Source organism: Benincasa hispida, chromosome 12 (assembly GCF_027475165.1).
Source record: "Benincasa hispida cultivar pf3 chromosome 12, pf3_genome.v1.1, whole genome shotgun sequence".
NCBI classification, from domain to species: domain Eukaryota; kingdom Viridiplantae; phylum Streptophyta; class Magnoliopsida; order Cucurbitales; family Cucurbitaceae; genus Benincasa; species Benincasa hispida.
Window position 1 is genome coordinate 85,495,059 of NC_143489.1, and position 23,062 is coordinate 85,518,120.

Here is a 23,062-nt window from a genome sequence, read left to right on the forward strand (position 1 = left end):
TTTGTTCTGCGAACCTAGAGAGTAGTTTATATGTGCTAAGGTTGTTGGCATCAAAAGCACAGTTAAATATTGAAATGTTCATAACTACAACAACTCAATATAAAAGAAAAAAAAAATCTCCTAAAGATTATACTCATCTTTGGTATCTAAAATTAGGTCATATAAATCTCAATAGGATTGAGAGGTTAGTTAAGAGTAGACTTTTAAACGAGTTAGAAGAAAACTTTTTACCAGTATGTGAATCATGTCTTTGAAGGCAAAATGACAAAAAGACCTTCTACTGGAAAAGGTCATAGAGACAAAGAATCTTTGGAACTTGTACATTCAGATTTTGTGGTCCTATGAATGTTAAGGCAAGAGGAGGTTTCTATATTTCATCTCTTTTATAAATGATTATTCGAAATATGGGCATGTTTACCTAATGAAACATAACTCTGAAGGTCTTGACATATTCAAAGAGTACAAGGTTAAGGTTGTGAATGCATTAGGTAAAACCATTAAAACATTTCGATCAAATCGAGGTGGAGAGTATATAGATTTAAGATTCCAGGACTTTGTGATAGAACATGGAATCACATCCCAACTCTCGACACCTGGTACACCTCAACAAAATGGTGTATCAAAAAGGAGAAATAAAACCTTGTTGGACATGATTCAATTTATGATGAGTTGTTCTTAATTACCTAATTCGTTATTTTGAACAACATCCAAGAGCGTTTCTGAAATACCTTTGGCATTATGGAGAGGTCGTAAAAGTAGTTTACGACACTTCAGAATCTGAGGTTGCCCAACATATGTGCTTGAGAGAAATCCTAAGAAATTGGAGTTTTGTTCAAAATTGTGCCTATTTGTAGGCTATCCCAAGGAAACAAAGAGTGGTTACTTCTATGATCCTAAAGAGAATAAAGTATTTGTATCGACAAATGTTACTTTCTTAGAAGAGGACTACCTCACAGAGTATAAGTCTTATAGTAAAAATGTGTTGAATGAACTTTCCAATGAGGTTTTGCAATTTAATCCTAGGTGAGCATGCAACTTTTACCTTTGTTATAGATTTTAAAGTCTAGGTTATTTTATAACAATTATAAAATAAAATTATAACCATTATAACCCTAGAATCATACATCTATAATATACATTCATACTTAATGATCATGCTTTAATATAACACTTTATATTAAAAAAAATTTAACATGCATACTATATACATTATAACAATTATAACATATATCAAATACATGTACATGTTAACCTATAGTGGGATTTTAAATCTATATGGTATACTATATGCATAACAAGATTCAAAAATTAATCAAAACATACATCAACATGCATAATTAATTAAACACCCTAAAATGGATTGGTTTTGACTCTTAAATTAAGCTAAAAACTAAATTATTACAATAATAATTTTGTGTAGTACAAAAAATCACTCTCGAACCGGCCTAAAAACTCCTGAACCGGCCTAAAAAACTCCAAAAACCAGGTCAAACCAGCTCAACTGGACCGGTCCAGACCGTCTGGTCAACACTTGCTGGCGCAGTCAACGGACACTGAAGCGCGGGTTGGCTGGAGCAAGCGGAGCAAGCGAGCGTGCGGGTTACACGAAGCGGAGCGGGTGGGCACGAACCGGGTCGGTGGGTCTGGTGGCTTCTCTCAGGTCTGGGAGCAATTTCGAGTCTGTGAGCTTTTTTTTCTCCAAAGTTGAAGTTGTCCTCTTTCCCGGAACCGAGCAATTACATCATAATTTCAACTTTAATGACTCTAGCAAATTTACAGACCCTTTTCACACATTAATGCTCATAAACATGTGAGCAATTACAAATTAATACTACAAAAAAAAAAAAAAACTTAATTTAATTGCCAAAACCTAAAAACCATTTTAGTTTTCAATCTCAATTTTATCTAATAAATTGAAACCCATCACATGCAATTAAGTAAAATTAAAACATGCTCTGATACCACATGATGGAAAAATAGGCATGTGCAGCGGAAATGAGGATGAATTTTACTCTAATTGCATAAATTAAACATACAACCCTAAATTAATTAATTAGGATTTTTTTTTTTTGAAATCTTACCTTTGAAGCTCCCGAAACTCATCTATCTCTGCTCGAACACGAATCGGACAACCACTAGAGCTGACCTACTATCCTCTGGACTTAGAACCGAGTTGTAGGACCCGATGGATGAAAAACCCGAGAGAGAGAAATAGATGGAAATAGAAGAATGAATTTTAGGTTGGGTTTGGTTTTTTTTTTTCAGCCCAATTTTTTAAAAACTATTTTTTGCAAAATGTCAAAAGTTTTTAATCCAAATTCAAAAGCCTATATTTATAGAAAAGGGCCATGCAAAATTGCATGAAACAACTTCATAAAAATCCAACACCCAGAATCCACTATCTAAGTGGGCTTAATGTTTCCACTATATGCCAACACCTAGCCTACTATTTTGTTAGTGGAATTATCCAACAAAAGTTTGGATTTTCCTACTAACTTTAGTCAAAGAGAAAAATAGTCATTTGGTCAAAATCAAACTTTGACCGAAAAGTCAATATTTTGACTTTTTATGATTTTCTGTGTTGACTAGTTTTGACCTCCCGAGCATGAATTCACATTCATTTTCTCGAAATTCAAATCACATTTGAATATAAGGTTGGTCAAAGTTTGACTTTTCAAAGTCAAAAGTCAACTCTTTGACTTTTTACATCTTTGACCATTTCCATTATTTCCGAGCTTCCAAATATGAACGTATTCATATTCTTGATATTTAAATCACATTTAAATATTAAAGTTGTATCTCTAAACTGAAAAATCGACCACTATATCACATATACTTGTCAGTTTCTCTCTCTTCACCTAATTCGAACAATTCGAATTATTCTATCATATTGTTCTAAGTTTATTCCTATGAGCTAGTAGGGGAACCTAATGAACCTATAGATCATGGGCTTCAACGATCCGAGATTAGCTGGCTAAACTCTTTAGATGGAGCTAATCAACATTCGTTAACTTACAGGTCATTCCACTATAGTCCCATAGTTGCACTCCCCTCACTATACATATATTTGTGTCCATATAATATAACCATGATTAGTAAGTTAATCCTTCACAAGTTGTTCGTAATCTTGGTTGGGTCATAAAAATCGTTTTACCCCCGAGACTACATATTATTCCTTAAGTTCCACTGATCCTCTAATGAACAATTGGTTTAAGGTCCAACCTATAAACTGAACCCCTCTCGAGCAAAGTAGAGGGTGGGGCCCCTTGTTCAAGATCTGGATTCAGTACTAAAGGGAACAACCTATCTACTATCCCTATAATGGGTAGGAGTGAATTCCATCTTGCACCCTATGTTCCCAACTATCCACCTGATCTTACCCTTGAAATAGGAGGCTTATTGGGCCAACGATAATGAGCCCTAACCTATGTAGATCTAAGGATAATTCCGAGTGAACAGGAGTTTATAGTTAGCTCAGGATTAAGATTAAGTTACCTAAGTCATCAATTAATGAAATAGTCAGTTTTATACATTAAACGACATTTAGAACGTAAAAATTGACTCTTTTATGGTTCAGCCTTATCTAAACTCTTTACATAGAATACCCCCATTTTCATGTCTCCACATGAACGGTTTAGGATTACACCATTTGTATTAACTACAAAATGGGCCGCATCCATAGTGTCCTCAGAATAAGGCGCCCAATCTTATTCATATATTATAGACCATTTTGGCTATATATTTGAACTTGATTCACATTTGTGTTACTACATAAAGTTCAAACTTAAACTTAATAGCCTTGGATCCTTAGTTTATTGGATTCATGAATATAGAATTTAAATTTACTAAAGATTTTCAATAACAGCTTTATTGAACAAGAATATGATATTACAAGCTACGAGTTTTAGGACATAAAATCCAACAATAATATATTATATAATTAATTATAAATATGATTTATAATTAAAACTATATAATATGTGAGAGAAATATTTGAAAGAGATTCAAATATTATTTATATAAATAAGATTTTTATAAAATCTGTAGGTTAAAATTTAATGTGAATATGATTCACATTAAAACTATAGGTTATAAGAAAGAGTTGCATTATTATATGATTATAATGCATATTATATAGCTTGTTAATTATATAATTAATCGTATAATATATTATATTATTATTTATTTAATAATACAATTATAATTCTCCATGATAGGGGAGTTATTTTTTCAAATCGTGAGAGGAAATTATTGTAACTCCCTCTCCCTCACTCTTTTCTTATACAGTTTTTTAAGAAAACACTAGCATGATCGTTTTTTTGCTGCCTGGAAAATTAAGAAGAAGCTCTCTCACTTACAATCTCCCCTGTAAAATTTCCTCTACCAGAAACCAAGTTTAGAGCCCATACATCCAACTCTTTGTTCCAAGAGAACAAAAATGTCTCTGAATGGTAGTGTGTTCATTCCTACTGTGTACATGTTTTTGGAAAGTTTTGTTGTTCGAGTAAAGAGGTGTTATTGTCCAATACAAAGAGGATTTTTGTGAAGAAGTGAAACTTCAAGGGTTAGTCTCCTTTTCTCTAAATCTCTCAGTAGTATGCATGCTTAAGCTTTATGAATGTTTATCTTGATAATTTTTTATTATTGTTTTCTCTAAATTTCACTGTCCATCAATTGAATTTCAAATTGTACGGTGTTCAAATGCTTCCTCTATGAATTCGATTCCTTCCATTAGTATTAGAGCCATTTCATACAATTTGTTTTTCAATTTGACATAAAATTAAGAGAAACGGTGGGTTTTGTACTACATTTTGGTCGTGGATTACAAATTGGATGTTTTCAAAAATTTGGCACTTAGATTTACTGATATAATCTGATTAAAGTTGTAAAGGCTTGTTGTTTTTTGGCATTTAATTATGCTATCGAGTCTGTAAGTCCATGTCTTGAATCTTTGGCAAGAGTTGCTGGAGAAGGCAAGCAAATTTGGAGCATTTCTAGTGAAAAATCAAAGCAAAATAGTAGCTTCTGGCCTAGAGAGTCGTGGCACTCTTGCCGAAGTGCAGCGGTGCTTGGAGAATTTCGTGTAGAGTGTTGCGGCGTGAAAGAGTTAACAACATGCATGTAAAAGCAATTTCGATCTTAAGCACTCTAACTACATTAATTTAGAATTCAAGCTTGCATGTTCATATCATGAAATTAGGGTTTTAGAAATCAACAATTTGAGAACTCCAAATTGATGCAGTCCTCAGCTTAATTCAGATCATGAACATTTCGTGGACTACCGCTAGAGTCTTTCCTGCTATTCTTTGGCCTCATAACGGATTGTGGGATCCAATTTGTGAAGAAATTTAAGGGAATTTTGAGAGAGTTGATAATTTTGGTGTGTGAATGTTAAGAACAAAATTTTTCTTCAAAAATGCAAATTGCATGAGAAAAAATTATAAAGCAAACAATTCTTCTATTTAAAGAAGAATCCATGCAAAACAAAATGCACCGAAAATTGACACCAAATTAACATTAATTTAATGGGATTAAAGGTGTTAATCAAAGTGGAGAACGTTGGAACTTTCCACTATCTCCAATTTCATTCAAAATTGAAATATTAAAAATTCAATTTTGAAATGAAATTTAATTTTTAAATAAAAATAATTTCTTTTAAACTAATTTTAAATATAATTAATTAAATAATTTAATTAATCAAATTAATTTAATATCAAATATTAAATTAATAAAACACCAATCTCGAACGTGAATCCTCATTCACACGAATAGTATTTAAATCCTATTTAAATATTCTTCAACTCTCTAATTTGTTTAATTCAACAATTAAACATCAATTATATCGCATCTAATTAACGATAATTCCCTAAACTGAATTTGAATGTTTCAAATTCTCTCATCACACTGTTCTAATGTTTAGTCTCATACGAGCTAGTAGGGGAACCGAATGGACCTACAGATTATGAGCTCTAAAGATCTGAGATTAACCGGCTAAACTTTTTAACCTAACTAACCAACATTCATTAATTACCCGGACACTCTACTAATGCTCAGTAGTTGCACTATCCTCATTGTAGATATGTTTATGTCCACTTGATTTAACCATCATTAGTAAGTCGATCCTTCATAGGTTGTTCGTAATTACAACTAGGTCAAAATTATCGTTTTTACCCCTGTAATTACATCTTGTTCCTTAAGTCCCACTGATCTTCTAATGAACAATTTGTTTGTGATTCAACCAAAAAATTGAGTCCCTCTCATGCCAATGAGAGGGTGGGGCCTCTTGTTCAAGATTCAGAATTAGCACTTAAAAGAACAACCAATCTATTATCCCTAGAATCAGGTTGGAGTGAATTCCATCTTGCAAGACTATGTCCTCATCTATCTACCCGGTCTTACCCCTAAAATGGAAGGCTTATTGAGTCGACAATATCGAGCCACTCTCACCCATATATATTAAAGGATAATTCCAAATAAACAAGAGTTCATAGTTAGCTCAAGATTAAGATCGAGTTACCTAGGCCATCGAATTGAAATAGTCAGTTTTAACAGTAGACTATGTTGTAAATTAAAAGTGACTATTTCGTGGTCCGGTCTTATGCAAACCTATTGCATATGACGCCTCCACTCGCATGTCTCCACATGAACGATTTAGGATCACATCACTTGTATCAAATACAAAGTGGGTTGCATCCATAGTGTCCCAAAGTTAAGGTACCCAACCTTCTCCCTATACTTTAGACCATTTTGGCTATTACTCAAACTTGATCCAGTTTTATATCTCTACATAAAATCCAGGTATTCATACTATAGTCAGAGGTTCTTATTTTGTTAGACTCAGGGTTAAAAGGGTTCATGTTCACCTTCTTCTATTCTTAATAATGATGAATAATGATGAAGGATGATGAATGCTAATGAGAGTGAATGATTATGATGAGGAATGATAAGAATATTTAATCTATCTCTTGGTATGAAGAAGATGTTATGTGTTGGACTGATAATATGTGTGCACACCTTACTAATGCATACAAGTCTTCTCAAGCTAGATCGAAGTATAAATCTAGCCTAAGTGTCCTGGTAAGTTCTATTGGGTTTTATGCCCTAAAACTCGTAGATAGTAAATGTTATTAATTGACCGTCATCAATAAAGAGTTATAGATGTTAATTCAATAAATGTTATTGTTTGTGTCATTTGTCTATTTTTTTTTCCTTAATAATCCTAAATCCAATAAACTAACACCCAATACTTCCTTATGTGTCTTGAATGGTGATCAATGTTCAAGATACAGCCTGAAGGGTCTATAGTATAAGGATAAGTCTGGGTACCTTATCCTGGTAACACTATGGATACGACCCACTTTATATTTGATAGAAACACAATGATCTAACACATTTATATAGTTGACATGAGAGTGGGGTATATCCTATGCAATGAGTTTACATAAGACCGAATTGTGAAATAGTAACCACTAGATGTAACATTGTTAACTAGTTAGGTTCCTATTTCAATAGGATGACCTAGGCAACTTAATCTTACTCCTGAGTATATTATGAACTCCTGTTCACGAGGGATTTTCCTTTGATTTGTATGGATGATGGTAGCCAGTTCGCCGACCCAATATGCCTACCATTTTGGAGACAAGACCGAGTGGGGAGCTGAGAACATAATAATACGAGATGGAATTCACTCTTTCCCGTCTTAAGGGTAAGTAGATGAGTGATCCCTTAAGTGGTGTCTATGGGACTTGAACAAAAGGCTCTCCTCTCTAATTGGCCCAAGAGAGGTTTCTATTTATTGTTTAGACCATTAATAGGTTGTTCATTAGAGGAGCACTAGTACTTAAGGGGTCAGAGGTAACCCAAGGGTAAAACGATTATTTGACCCAGTTGGAGTTACGAACACTCGTGAAGGACTAACTTGTCATTATTGGTCTATATCCATGGACATAGAAATATATCTGTAGTGAGAAGAGTATAGTTATGGGTCTTTAATGAAGTGTGCCCACAGTTAACAAATATTGATTAACTTGGTTAATGAGTTTAGCCAATTAATCTCATATCATTGGAACTTTTGATCTACAGGTCCATCGGTCCCTTTGTTTGCTCATTAGAGGATATCTAAGAGGGATGATTTGAATTATTCAAATTAATTTAAGGAAATCATATATTGATGTGATTAATATATAATTGATTATGGATATGATCTATAATTCAAATTAAATTGAAAAGTGATATTTGAATAAGATTCAATTAATTAATTCAAGAGAATTACATTCACAAAGAATTAATTAATAGAGAGGTATTGCACATATACCTACGATGTTTATGATGATTAACTATATATATATATATAATTTGATTTAATGTATAAATAGTTATTTAATTAATGTGAAAATTAAATTAAATAAGTATTATTTAATTGTGCTAATTAATTAAATAAGTATTATTTAATTAATTAATTGTGGAAGAGGAAAATAGGAAAATGATTAGGAAAAAGGTTTGGTCTTTCTCTATATAAAGACCTCCCTATGGTCCCTTTGGGACACACTGATAGTACACAAGTATTATTGTGCAAAATTTTTTCCTAAGCCACAAAAAAAATTCTCTCTACTCCTCAAAAGCCTTTTCTCCTTTTCCTCTCCTAATAATTGAATACCACTTATCCTTCTATTGGAATCCTAGAGAATAATGAGGTTACTCTTGTGGTTATGTTCAAGATTGTTCAAGAAATCATTCGTGTTCAAGATCGTTGGAGGAATCGTTCGTTGGAACTTCGAGAGGATCATTCTTGGAACTTGGGAATCTACAAAGGTAAGAATGGTTCTAATATTTTTCCCTAAAGCATGCTATTTTACATGTTCTATTTTAATACAATGAATTTGTTTATGTAAAAATTGAATTACGGGATGCAAGGCATTCTTCACTTCTGCTGCGGGATTCGATCCCTTCAAGTCTAGGGTCGAAAGCAAGGATTCTAAAGTTGCTAATGCAAGGTTGGCCCTTGAATCTGTTGTAGATGGTTCCTAATTACTTGATAGATGATGGTAATTCTAACTACTGGTCGCATGCTAGAGGTTAAAGGAGTTCAAAGAGATAAAAATGGGTCGTGGATGAATGAATTATGTGTAGGTGGTATGCATTGATTTCCTAGTGGGAACAACAAGCCTATATGAGCCAATGATAATGAATACGGAGATGGTATAAATGTTTGCTAAATCTAAATGTATATGTGATGCGTGAAAAATATGTTCTTTAGTTTATGTTCAATATCTCTCGTTGCAATAGCCACACTTAATCCTATCTCTAGGGTACATGTGTTGGTTGCAAAGAACAGACAAAAGACATGAACAATTTTATCCCTAAAATTAACTCCACACCCTAACTTGATGCGTTCAACAATTAATTACTCTCTCAAGTGACTTAACTGTTTTTTTTTTTTACTTTAATCAAGTAGATTCAAGCATGAATTTTATGCATTCATCAAGTCAGAAAGTTCACAAGCACAAATAACTTAGGAAATAAACAAATGGAGATATGGAGAATGATCGAAAATGAGATTAAATTAAAGATATAAGTTTGATACAAATACTTAATTTAGTTAGTGGAGTGATAAATGAGAATGTAAGGAAAAATGAATAAATGAATAAGTCAAGTTGCAAAGTTCAATCTCTTGTCCTCTTTGGCTTGTTTTTAATGCTTGCTTTAGCTAACATGATGAAGGTGTTGAATGAGATGTCTCTCTCGAGCTTTTCTCCCGCAGCACCTCTTTATTAATAGTGGAAGATGGTGATCGTCCCTCATATTTCTTGCTTGCAGACAGCAGAGGTGAAAACTAACTACTTTGTTAACTGTCTACTGTCTAATTCTCTCTTGTCTAACTCTTTCTCTTGTAGGTAGCTTCTCCTTATATAGGCAATCACTTAGCCACTTGATGATGTGATTGCATTAAATTTCATACCTTGAGACAGTCGCCTGCTACTCTGCTTCAATTAGACGCCGTCAGTCAAATGTCCATGCCTGCAAGTTGATGATGTTGATGTAGTTCGTAAAAGTCGAATGTATCTTCCATGCATCGACTAGTTTGGATGCATACCCCTTGTGTTGGCCTTACCTATAACCATTAGTAGATTTTTTTCTAATTTTAGCATTACAATACGTTAGTAAAGCAGTTTTTTCATTTAAAGGATACTTTTGTATGAGTTTATCATATATGTAGAATTCATGCATTTTTCTTTTAACAAGAGTGCATTTACAATACTAATAACCCAAATTGTTCCAACTTTGAGGGATCGTATCGAGTAATTAAAGTCACTAAGGCTCAACCCAATTCAAGCCCATGGTGATTATTTGGGTCAACTTGGCCCATGTCCAACTTCAGCTCAAGCTCAATATTTGGGACTAAAGCAACTGGGTCCAAGCCCATGTAAGACTCATGGGAAGCCTCTATAAATAGAGGTTTTACCTCTTCATTTTTGGGGATTTTTTTGGAAGGATTAAAAGCTGAAGCTTTGAAACTCTGAAGATTGAAATTCAAAAGCTCTAAAGATCAAAAGGTTGATGCTTTAAAGATCTGAAGAACACAACTCCCTTAAAGATCAAAAGACATACTAAAGCTCTGAAGTTGGAGCTCCCAAGATCCTAATACTGAAGCTCCCAAGTCTTTAAGACCAAAGTTGTTAAGCTCTCAAGTGTCGAAGGTTGAAGCTTTTCAAGTTCCAAAGACTGAAGCACTCAAGTTCTGAAGAACTGAAAATTGAAACTATTAGAAGCTTCAAAGATTAGAAGATTTCAACAAACTGATTGACCATATCTTCACAACCTACAAGCTGAAGATTCAATCTCCTCAAACTCAAGGAAAAGCTCACAAGCCGATCAACAAACCAGAGGCTTATCCAACCCGATCAACAAGCCAGAGACCGATCCAAGCTAATAAAAAAGCCAGAGCCCAATCCAAGCAAATCAACAAGCCACAAGTCGATCCAAACCGATCGACACACCCAAAGACTACACCAAGCTAATCAATAACTCCAAAGGTCGATCCTCCTAATAAATCATCAAACCCAAGAAGATTAACAAACTTAAGGATTAAAGTTTACTTTTCGAGAGAAATAATCAAAGGGACTATGTATTAGAGATTGTACTCACTATATTGAAGAAATTAATACAAATACAAAGTTTAAATTTCACAAAATCAATGTCTCCAAAAATCTCGTCGAAGAATATGTATATTATTAATAGGTACCGAACTAAAAAAATGTGGAATAAGGTAACATAATTACTTTTTGGGGGAAAATATTGTTTTTTTTTAATTATAATTTAAAATATATACAAAACAATGTTTTCTAAATTAACCCGGTAAAAAAGTCAAGGCGACGTCGTTTAGATCTCTTATTCTCGCTTTCTTTACCATTTCTCCTCTCTTCTCAGTTTCACTGAGGATTTGTCTTGCTGAAGAAGAAATTTGCAGAAAACCCTTGCTTCTTCATCTTTGCACAGCAAAGATCTTGTTCTTTCTCTCGATTTGAGGTCAGATCCATCAGAACTATCAATTTTCTTCTTCCTTTTCGTTACTCCACCAAAATTTTTGTTCATTTACTTTTGTAGTTTGTGGGATTTTCATACAGTAGTCGCGAAGATGACCCAAGACGCCGAGATGAAAGAGCTTCCTGCTCCATTGTCGTCTTCTTCCTCTTCAGCTTCCCCCTCAACTCTACAGAGTAAGTAAATTTTACCCATATTTTCTCATTCTTGCTTTTCTGCATTGTTTATTTGAATGCGACTCTTTACTGGTATTTTAGGGATTGGGATATCTTTCGATATATTAGATGTTTAGTCTTTAGAGAATCATTCAATTCTTTAGAGTTCTTTGTTTTGAGATTTATTCGTGATTTCATTTGTCAAACAGATTTGAAAGAGATTGTGTCGCTCACTGAGACCGGTGCCTATGCCCGGGAGGTTCGGCGCATTGTTCGTGCCATTCGTCTAACTATGGCGTTGAGGCGGAAGTTGAAGGCTTCTGTCCTTTCTCAATTTCTGAATCTTGTTTTCCCCTCTGGGTCCGAGGTTCACACTAGGTTATCGTCATTTCTTCCAAAGGTACTTAGAAATCATTAGTTAGTTTTTTCTTTTGTTACTGAGTGGGTATGATCAGTGTAAGTTATGGTTCTTGGTGGTAGTGTTCTGAGTCTTCTAATTATTGCATAATTGCTCAGGAGGATGACTGCGAAATGGATGTTGACACCGCAACACAAGCTCCTGCCAAACACCCTTTGCCCGAGATAGAGATATTTTGCTACTTAATTGTGCTAATATTTTTGATTGATCAGAAGAAATATGACGATGTAAGCTTTTATGCAAATGAATTAGTGTTTTTCTCTTATCTCTGAATGACACTATTTAGCTTCCCCCACTGGAACTCTTTTCTACTATCTTCACTTTGTTTTCATATATTAGTACTGTCAAACTCCCATTTTATTAAATGATTTATTGTCTGCTTTCTGTGCAAGATTGAAATTGTGTCAAGTTGCATTTGAAACGCGTGAATTTATTAACTTATATTTTTCCTTTTTCTTTAAAAAAAAATGGTGTTTTTCTTATTTTGCCCTTTAACTTTTGGCTGGCTATCCTTACACTCACTGAACATTTCAGGCTAAGGTTTGTGCCTCAGCAAGCATTGCACGGCTTAAGAACCTTAATAGGAGAACAGTCGACGTTTTAGCATCCAGGCTCTACTTCTATTACTCCCTCAGCTATGAACTCACTGGTGATCTTTCTGAAATAAGGGGGTGAGTTTATCATCTAAATTGTAATAGGGTGGGGGTAGTTAATTTTTTATGCCTCTGTATGGGTCCAGTGGTTTTAATTTGGAGTATAGAAATGAGGATGAATGTGTATTTGAATAGATTTCTCTACTGTATATAGATCTTTATCTTATAACATGGGAAATGTTGATTGACAGTAACCTCCTAGCCCTGCATCGCATTGCAACCTTGCGCCGTGATGAATTGGGTCAGGTAGTTCTTCAAATCTTTTCAGTACATACCACCATGAGTTTATTATGGCACCTTATGCATGGACAACAATGTGATGTAGGAAACCCTCCTTAACCTTCTACTTCGTAATTACCTCCACTACAACCTCTATGATCAAGCAGAGAAGTTGAGGTCCAAGGCACCCCGGTTTGAAGCTCACTCAAATCAGCAGGCAAGTCTTATGTTCCTAGTTTTGTTTTAATCTTTTTCTTTATTCTAAGGAAATAAGTATCTGTGGGTTCTAAAAATTCTTTTATGATTTATCAGATCTCAGGCAGCATTGTGTTCAATGGAATGCTTGTAATAGTCTAATAGATGTAAAGGTTTACTTGAACAGAATCTGTTATAGTTTGTACAACTGTGTTATTGAGTTCTAGAAGATAGTCTAATAGATGTAACCCAACCATCATTTAAATAGTTTAGAGCTTGTATGGTATGCAATTTAAATTATGTTTTATGTTTTTAGATTCATTGAGTCAAATGGATTCAACAAATATATATTTGGCAGATTTGTTCTCGAAAACTGTTTTTGGATTCTATGTACAAAATAGTGAAAATTATGAAAACAATATTTCTGTTTTTAGTGGTCATATCTTGAATTTGAAATTTTAAAACGCATGCTTACACTAGATAAAAACAAAGTCTTTAATAATAGTATTTCATGCTATATGCTAATTTCATTTTTGTTACATTGAAATAGGCATAATTTAATATATTATAAAGCATATGATATTGTAAAATTATAATTATTCAACATTTCTAACATAAAACTTGTTTGTAAACTATTTTATAATAGTTCATATTCAACCTAATATTTTCTTGATAATGACAACTTTTTTTTATTGTTTATGCTTATAGAAAAAACTATATTTGTAGTTTTAAAATATATTATCAAATACATGTTGAACAACTGCTTAAATTGGGATACAATTTCCAAACCTGCTACCAGATATGTATGTCTGGAAACACGGAAAAAATAAGATTCAACTTTCTTCTTCATCGAATCCTTTATTTTCATGTTTATATTTTTAGATAACAAAACTCACCCTTGGGTAACTTGATGTTGAAATTGATAAAGTTGACATGATTTGCCATATGCTTATGAAGTTTTAGTATATGGCATTGTCTTCGTATGTGAAATCATAATAATCTAGGCATCATATTTTGAAAGCGATGTTTTTTTGAGGTTGACTTTCTTGCCTGCTTTAGTATTAGAACTTCAGTTATAAGCTAGAATGCAAGATATCTTATAATGATTGGTTATTACAGTTCTGTAGGTACCTGTTTTACCTTGGCAAGATCAGGACCATTCAGCTGGAGTATACAGATGCAAAGGAGTCTCTTCTACAAGCTGCTCGGAAAGCACCCATTGCAGCTCTTGGTTTTCGAGTGCAATGCAACAAATGGGCAATCATTGTTCGCTTGCTGCTAGGAGAAATCCCGGAGAGGACCGTTTTCATGCAGAAAGGCATGGAGACAGCTCTGAGGCCATACTTTGAACTTACAAATGTAATTTTTATTGGTTAATTTTGATACTTCACAGTTATTTTCTTTCATTAAATTTAAAGTTTGTGGTATCATTTCTTTTCCCTCAACAAAAATGAAGTATCTGTTTCTTACTAAAGGTGAGGTTTTGGTAGGCCCCCGGTGATGAATGTATATTGTAGGAAGAGGATGGGGGAATCAGGGAATGTTGTGGTAATGTGTGATTCTTGTTAGTGGGCCCATAGGTTAGTTGCTGATTGGTTATAGGTAGTACATACGAATGGGAAGATACATACAGCTGGAGGAATAACATATACCGGCTTAAGTATTAATTTTGGTTTTGAATTTTCTATAGTTCGTCATCTAGTCAAGATAATGGCAGTGTGATTTCAGTTTATTCTGTTTTTTTTTTTAAATAACAATGCTTTTCTTTTCAGGCTGTGAGAATTGGCGACTTGGAGCTTTTCAGGACCGTTGCTGACAAGTTCTCGAGTACTTTCAGCTCAGATCGAACCAACAACTTGATCGTGAGGCTGCGACATAATGTCATTAGGACTGGGCTTCGCAACATTAGCATTTCTTATTCACGTATTTCTCTGGTCGACATTGCTAAAAAGCTTAGGTTGGACTCACCAAATCCTGTTGCTGATGCTGAGAGTATTGTCTCCAAGGCAATCCGAGATGGAGCAATTGATGCAACAGTCGATCATGCAAACGGATGGATGGTATCAAAGGAGACTGGCGATATTTACTCTACCAATGAGCCTCAGATTGCTTTCAACTCAAGGATTGCGTTTTGCCTGAATATGCATAATGATGCAGTTCGTGCCCTTCGGTTTCCACCAAATTCACACAAGGAAAAAGAAAGCGCTGAGAAAAGGAGAGAAAGGCAACAGCAGGAGCAAGAACTTGCAAAACACATAGCCGAAGAAGATGATGACGACTTTTAGCTGCTTATTTAATCTGGGGGAAATGGTACGAATCCTTGGTGCATTAATGAAATAATACAGTTTTATTTAGAATTTCTGGGGAGAAATTTTTTGATGCATTGGTTCAGATGGCCCTCACTGTTTTCTTTATAATCAATTATTTGTGTTTGTAATGCCGGCTGCAACTCTTTTCACTTATGGAATGCCCTTGAGATGTCTTATACTTACCCTTCTCAATTGTAACTTGAGCTTTGGGATTGCATCTGCAAGTAGAAAATTTGTTGAGAAATCGTCAGACAGATTTAGGAAAACTATTTTTACAAATTTTTAAAAAAGATGTTAGTTTTGTAAGGTAAAAATTTAAATGTGTTATTTTTTTTACAATTTTTCACGATTGTTCTCGTAGTTGATATAACTTTTGCTGGTTTTACTTTTACTTGCAATTAATTTCATCATTGGATTTGGTAAAAATTAAAATACGACCATATCTTGAAATCAGTGTTCTAAAATAACAGTTTTTTCTTTCCTTTAAAAAAGGAAAAAAAGAATATTAAGAGTGCATGGGGAGTGCCCTGATCAGCCTACATTCGTTATTTTTACCAACCAATTTATGCTTAAGACTGGCTCTCTTAAGTTAGTAGCCATGACGGTCTGATCCCATTTTCGTTTTTCCTTTTTTTTTTTTTTTTTTTTTTTTTTTTTTTTTTTTTTTACTCACCTTGAATTTAAGGTTTAAAATATCAATATTTTAATTCTAAAAACAAAAATCGATGAAAATATCAATGTTGATAAATACATTTGACAAAAAAAATCAATTAAAAAGTTTACAAGGATATTTAAATGAATAAAAAAAAATTAATTTTTAAGCAACATATTTATTATTTATATTTTATTTGTATAAGGGACCTTTTGTAGCTTATTTAAAAATGTCAATGTCGAACCTAAAAAATTGTAAAAAAATATTGATAAGGATATCGACACGACAACAAAAATTTAATTCGTCCCTTCTAAAGAAAGTTCTTATAAATAGAAAATTCTCAAAAATATTTATACTTCAACAAAAAAAAAAAATTCAAAAGTATTTTTGTACAAATATATTTTAAAAAGCCTCCTTCTAACTTCTAATTCTTTCATTTTCTCAATTTTTACCTCTACATTATAGATGAATATAGATGAAGTGATTTTCGAGATGGGACCAATGAGAAGAAATAACATAATACCCAAACGAGGCTTCAGCTGACAAAGTTTTGCATTAGTCTTTAGGCAACTTCTCAAACTAAATAAATAAAATGAAAGATCCCGATATAAAATATTATTTCTTACGGTGAAAAGTAATTTAAATATTTCTTATGGCGTTCTAGATATCATTGAGAAGAGTATTGACAAATTCATCATCAGATTATAAAATAGAGCATAGTTTTATCGAAACTAAGAGTTATAAACAAATGTCGGAACAATAAGCTCAGCCTTGTATCGATTTAAAAATACTGTTTCGAAAAGAAAATCCATCTCAACTAGCACTAATCGAGTCAAACACCTTCTAAGCTAAATACTAAAAATTCAAACCGTTTCAGTATTGGTTATTTTTCCTTAATCAATTTCAAAAACATTATTTTCGATTAAAAACTTGAGCTGAATTTGAAACACTTAAACTTGCACCCATACGAGCAATTTAACAGGTAACAGTCATTCAGAAGCATTGCAGAAATCAAATATGCAATAAGAGTAACAAAACTTCAATGACTCCAAAGTGAGGCACAAGATGGATAACTGCCAGGTTCAGTATTCATAAAGTATTAAACATAGTACTAAACGATAAAGTTGAATCCCCAAAATAACTCCGTAATCACCAAAAACTTGCTTCTAAGCCACGAGGGTGCTGGCCGTGGTGGATTCACTGTAAAAAAAACACCCACATTCAATTAGACAGTTCAGTATTGAAGGACAAAGCTTTAGACAATTTCACATCCAAACTAAGTAAACAACAAATAAGTATCAGCAAAAATATCACAAACCAACAAGTTTATATGTCATCAACATTTTGTTTAAGACCCTCAAAGGTGTCTGTCTAAATTTGAGAAGTTGGGAGATACACACACTTACAAGTTGTTTGGGCCTCATAGCCCACTTCATGTTTGGGACTCCAATTATATTATAGTTGGTGTTTGCAATTATTATAACCTACAATTAACTATCGTAGTACTATTTCAAATCAAATCCCTCTTCATTACATTGTTTACGATTTCCTACTCATCATCCTTCTCCCTCTTTGTTATCATGTTTACTATTTCCTACCTAGACTAAAATAGTCTGTACCCCAAATTAATATAACCTAGGGGACTATCCTAAGACTGATAACCACCTCTTGCTACAGTAAATATTATTTTGTAATCTCCAATTAGCTACGGTCAACAATATTTCAAAACCTCCATTTTCTACAGTTTTTACTGTTTTACCTTCATCATTTTTTTATTGTTTACTATAATGTTTACTATTTTCTTCTCAAACTAAAAGAGTTTATATCTCAAACACATATCATTATAACCGAAACTAAAATAATCTACACCTAAGACACAAACTATTATAACTCAACTATAATAACCTATGACTATAATAATCAATTTCTTGCTCCAAATGCCCCCCTATAGACTTTTATAACCTACTGATTATAACCAACTCAGTGCCCCAGCCTACAGCCAAATAACTTCTTAACCACTGTTTTATCTTATTGCTGGCTTTGAGATCGCCTAACCATCCTCGGGAGTTTAGAAACATCACAAAGCTAGATTTTAGTTCATATTATGAGATAAATCTAGTTGTTGCCACGCACCTATACCTCCCCCTATGATTAAATCAATCCCCCACCATCCCCAGTTGTTGCACTAAAAAAAAGAAAGATCCAGTTGCTGTTTTGATACTGAACCGACCAGGTATTCACTGGTTATCATACTTCATACCTAATTTTTCTTTTGACCTTCTCTTTACAGAAGCTGACTGGCAATTTAGAAGCTAAAGATCAGCAGCATGTGAGAATCTGAGCTTAATCTAAGCAACATTTTCATGCAAAGTGCAGTAAATAATTCACGTTCTTCTGTGCCTCAAAATACTTACTACTTCCAAACAGGGGGAAGCTTCTTTGTCTTCTTGTAATACCGGGCCAGGCGATGGATCCTGCTCTCCACTAAAATCAACCTGAATTTGGAATCCTTGTCTTTCCTGTTCCTCTCCAAATGCTTTCTGATTGAAACAGCTTTCTTAATGAGATGGTAAAGATCCTCCGGGATTTCAGGAGCTAGACCTGAGGCGAGGAAGACAAAAATGGCCATAAAAATCACAGAATCCTTCGACTCAAGTATAAAAGAGGAAATTCAGTGAGGAAGGATAGATGGGGGGCTCACCATGAGCCTTTAATATGCGCAAAATTTTGCTTCCAGTAACACTTTTGACCTGAGCAATGCCATGAGAATCACGGAGAATAACACCAATTTGAGATGGTGTCAAACCCTTCTTGGCAAATTTGCAAATGTTTTCGGCAACCTGCAAGGTTATTAGAAAAGACATTCATTTCTACAGATGGTACAGAATTTAACCTTCTTATTGAGAATGACTAATATTTAAAATGACATTCAAGAGCAACCATCAAAATTTGGCGCTCAGATGATACTCAAAAACATGTCACCATATACTCCACTAAAATTAACTGCAATTTCAAATTTTTGTGCCAATCACATGAACCATCTTCGTGATCAAAGAATAAGAACCTAGGGCATTTTCCAGCTGAAGAACTGAAACATTATAAGAACATTGAAAACCTCAATATTAACTCATGATTAAATTAGCTGAAATCTACATTTTATCAGACATTTTCGATTCAATAGTTTTCTATTCCTGGTCAATTATAACGATCGAAGCCCAATCCAAAATAATAAATAAAAATAACAAGTTGGCGAGGAATTCTCACATCCTGAGCAGAGATCTTCAACCAACTAGGCGGCGTCCTCTTGTAAGGCAGTGCCGAAGCTGAAATACCCTTACTGCAAATGCAAAGAAGCAGAGTAAATAAAAAAGAAGAAAAACCATTTGGAAGTTGTAATAAACAGATTTTTCGATGAAGCTTAAAAGCAAGATTTCTTCATTGAAAGTAAATACGAACCCTCGACTGTGCATACGACCCATTGCGACGGCGCGTAGGGAAGAGACGGCTTGCGATACTCAGAGGTTGAACTACAACTTCGCCTTCTCCTTTGCTGAAACGAAACACTGCAAAACAATGGCGGCTATTAGGGTTTTGAGTTTCATTTGAGAAATTTGGGCTGGGCCTACGGGCCAGCCCGGTCCATAATCAATCTTTTTTATTTTTTTTTTTTTTCAAGAAAACAAAAGTTAGTTATCAAAATACCATAGGTTTCAATTATGGTTATAGAATATGAAAATTTTCATTTTTATTGTTAGAACTTTGATTTCTTTAAATATATATATTCGATAACATAAAGAGTTAAAATTGATGTGATTACTAATGTGTAAGATTCAAAAATCTTACGTGATATTATTTACAACTACATATAAAATTAAGACGAATGAATAAAGAATTTTGGTGAATCACAAATTGCCAAATCATCCATCAAATTGATGATGGATTTATAAATTATTGAATTTGGGACTAATTACAAATTGACATGTTTCTCAAATTTATATTGAAGACAAAAATTGGTAGATTCCAATAATGTTATACGTTTTCGTCAAAGATATTTGCTTGAACAAGGTAGCTCATTCTAATTGAGTTATAATATTTGGGTTCAGATTCAATTGAGACAAAAGAAAGAGGGGGATGAATTTTATAGTATGACAAAAATATACCCCATGTTGAAAAAATGACAAGAAAAATAGTTACATATAACATGCAAGTGTTATACAATAATAACATATACCAATTTTGCAAATGATCAAATATCAGAGTTTGAAGTATGATTAAACAAATCAACACAAGTCAAATAATTTCACGAACTACAATTCTTTAAAAACTTCGTGTGAACAATTATCATTGTGTTTCAATTTTTTTAATCGAGAAACAAGGATTAACTGTTAAAATAATTTATATAACTAATTTATACACATTTAGTTGCCACATCAATTTATACAATTGGCTTGTAAATGATGTAACATATGTCTTCCAAACAATACACTTTAGTTGTTGTGTCAATTTTCATCTAATTTTAATTATTAGAAAAATGTTTCGAAAGATACTTTTTGAAACATATTCTAAAGTGTAAGAGTATAAATTGAAAGTTTCAAAAGTTTAGACAAATTGAGCCTTACATTAAAATTGAAGGATGTTTTGAAATATCAATATTCGTAATTTCCAACGTTAAATTTATAAGTATTCCAGTAACATAATGATAATGATGATAATTTTTTTTACGACAATATTTGAAGTGAGAATCAATCCTCCAACTTGAAAGTATAGCATAAATTTTAAACAATTTGAACTATTTTCATGTTGACTATATTATAGAGAGAGACATGATTTTTTAAGTGAAATCATATTTAAAATTACACTTGTTTGTAAAATCGAGTTAATAATAGCTTTTAAGATTGTTTTCCTAAAGTATTATAACAAATGGAGAGGAAAAGTTTCTGCCATATCAATTAATGTGGGAAATTCCTCTTTAAGTAATACAAATTGTGAACTGAATCATAACAAAAAAAAAATGTACAGCTGGAAGATAACCAAAATAACAGTTGTGAAAAAAAAAAAAGCTAATTAACAAAATACATTTGAGTATCATAGTACACCCTCGACCATGGAGATCAAAAATTCGCATCTTGACCAAAAAATCTTGAAGAAAGGGGATGATAAAGTCTTGGTAAAAATATCTGCAAGCTGTGAGGAAGTTAATTGGTAAAAAGTTTAAAAAATCTACACAAAATTATATCTTGAATAAAGTGGCAGTCAATCTCAATATGCTTTGTTCATTTATGGAATGTAGATTTGAAGTAATGACTATCGCAGTTTGATTACACAATATATAATGCTAGAAATAAAAGAGATATCTTCAAATCAGTAAGTAAATGACTAATCCATATTAACTCATTACACTTGCTAATGCTCGTTATTCAACTTCAGCAGAGGATTTGAAACAGCAGCTTGCTGTTTAGCCTTCCATGAAACCATTGAGTTGTCTAAGAAAATACAAAAACAAGTGACAGATTGACGAGTGTCAGGAAAGGATCTCCAATTGGAATCAACAAATCTTTAGAACTAACATTATCTTGATCTTTGAGAGACTGAAATGAAAAATATTCCTCGTGGAAAATTACATCTCGAGAATTAAAAGTTGCTTTGTTGATATGTTGTATAATTTGTAGCCCTTTACCTCAAGTGGATAACCAAGAAAAAATCATGAAACAGCTTGTGGATCAAATTTAAAATGTTGAGCAACCAAGGTAGTATAATGTATTTGATACATTATAATATAAAATTTATTTTAAGAGGAAATAAATATTTGAATATAATTCAAATATTAATTATACGGATTAGATTCATATAATTTAATTTAATATAAATTTAATTTATTAAATATCGTAAATTATTGAGAGAATTTTAAAATATAAGTTATATTATATTTGATATAACCTAAACTATAAGTTATATGTTATATTAGATATAACATATAACATAATATGTATATTATATGGTAAGGTGGTTACTATTTAAATACATATTAAATAAATTAAAATTAGTTTTAATTTATATTTTTAAATTTTGAATTTAAATTAAAAGGAGAGAATTATTTTAATAACCTTCATCCTCTATTTTCTCTCTTTAATTATACGTGGGTTTGTGGTTGTTGGATATTCTTCTCTCTGCTAAAATCCAGGGAAGTGATATAATTTTGGCCATCAATCGATCTTGACCCCAAGAATCATCTGGAAAAAAAATAGTTCTCTCTCAATTTTCTCCTTCTATCTCTACTCCTAAAATTAATTTTACAGAGCTCCACACACTCTTGTGGTTCTCATCCCCTAAGGAGAATATGGAGGTCTCAATATTGGTGGTATCCAACCAAATTGAGATTTGGTGTTGCTATATTTTTTGGGTGTTCGTGACCAATCGAAAGAAATTTGTGAAGATTTTGTGTCTTCAAAGGTTAGTATCCTAAATTCCTTCTCTACTATTTTTAAGAAACATGCTGTAAAATTAAATTTTCTCATTTAGAATTCATAATTAAGTTTTTGTAATTTTAATTTTTGTGAAAATTGAAAATTGAGATTGATCCCCGCTTTCGCATCGGACCTCACAGTCCTTCAGTATTTGTACCCTCATTAAATTACATAAGAGCATGCTCATGCATCATATGTTTGATATTGCGATCAAACCTTATAGCTTTGACTAGGATAAGCCTTGTGTCCACAAGAAAATCATCAACAGTTCAATAGTTTTCCTAGTATTATATGTAGATGATTTTCTACTCATTGGGAACGATGTAGGTTTACTGACTTCAGTTAAGAACTGGCTAGCAACCCAATTCCAAATGAAATATTTGGGAGAGGCTCAGTTTATTCTTGGTATTCAGATCTTTCGGGATCCAAAGAACAAAGTCCTAGCGTTGTCTCAAG

At 33.0% G+C, this 23,062-nt stretch overlaps 2 protein-coding genes across 3 annotated transcripts; one reads left to right on the top strand and one right to left on the bottom strand.

Annotated features, from left to right (window-relative positions):
• Positions 1–11,354: 11,354 nt before the first annotated feature.
• Positions 11,355–15,672, top strand: LOC120068489 (putative 26S proteasome non-ATPase regulatory subunit 3). 2 transcript variants are annotated; one of them, XM_039020275.2, is made up of 9 exons: positions 11,355–11,526; positions 11,625–11,717; positions 11,906–12,096; positions 12,213–12,341; positions 12,649–12,785; positions 12,959–13,013; positions 13,093–13,203; positions 14,301–14,540; positions 14,954–15,672. In XM_039020275.2, exons 2-9 carry the CDS (start codon positions 11,636–11,638, stop codon positions 15,464–15,466), a joined length of 1,458 nt encoding a protein of 485 aa, XP_038876203.1. In that variant the 5' UTR covers positions 11,355–11,526; positions 11,625–11,635; the 3' UTR covers positions 15,467–15,672. The 2 variants fall into 2 exon arrangements, with proteins under 2 accessions (XP_038876203.1, XP_038876204.1); XM_039020276.2 differs by having other exon boundaries at positions 11,387–11,526; positions 11,605–11,717.
• A 1,444-nt stretch (positions 15,673–17,116) lies between these two features.
• Positions 17,117–19,768, bottom strand: LOC120092716 (small ribosomal subunit protein uS15). The gene is made up of 5 exons (XM_039050870.2): positions 19,599–19,768; positions 19,407–19,479; positions 18,844–18,982; positions 18,557–18,743; positions 17,117–17,342 (listed from the first exon to the last, which is right to left on the bottom strand). The coding sequence occupies exons 1-5, from the start codon at positions 19,619–19,621 to the stop codon at positions 17,309–17,311; spliced, it is 456 nt and encodes a 151-aa protein (XP_038906798.1). The 5' UTR covers positions 19,622–19,768; the 3' UTR covers positions 17,117–17,308.
• Positions 19,769–23,062: the final 3,294 nt, after the last annotated feature.

Bases quoted from the DNA above. Each gene is read 5' to 3' on its own strand.
- LOC120068489 (XM_039020275.2), top strand. From the start codon at position 11,636: ATGACCCAAGACGCCGAGATGAAAGAGCTTCCTGCTCCATTGTCGTCT. The intron at 11,718-11,905 runs GTAAGTAAATTT...TTTGTCAAACAG, and splicing joins TTCCCCCTCAACTCTACAGA to ATTTGAAAGAGATTGTGTCG. The intron at 13,204-14,300 runs GCAAGTCTTATG...TGGTTATTACAG, and splicing joins AAGCTCACTCAAATCAGCAG to TTCTGTAGGTACCTGTTTTA.
- LOC120092716 (XM_039050870.2), bottom strand. From the start codon at position 19,621: ATGGGTCGTATGCACAGTCGAGG. The intron at 18,744-18,843 runs GTGAGCCCCCCA...TCCTCGCCTCAG, and splicing joins GCGCATATTAAAGGCTCATG to GTCTAGCTCCTGAAATCCCG. The intron at 17,343-18,556 runs GTAAGTATTTTG...TTTTTTTTACAG, and splicing joins CTTCCCCCTGTTTGGAAGTA to TGAATCCACCACGGCCAGCA.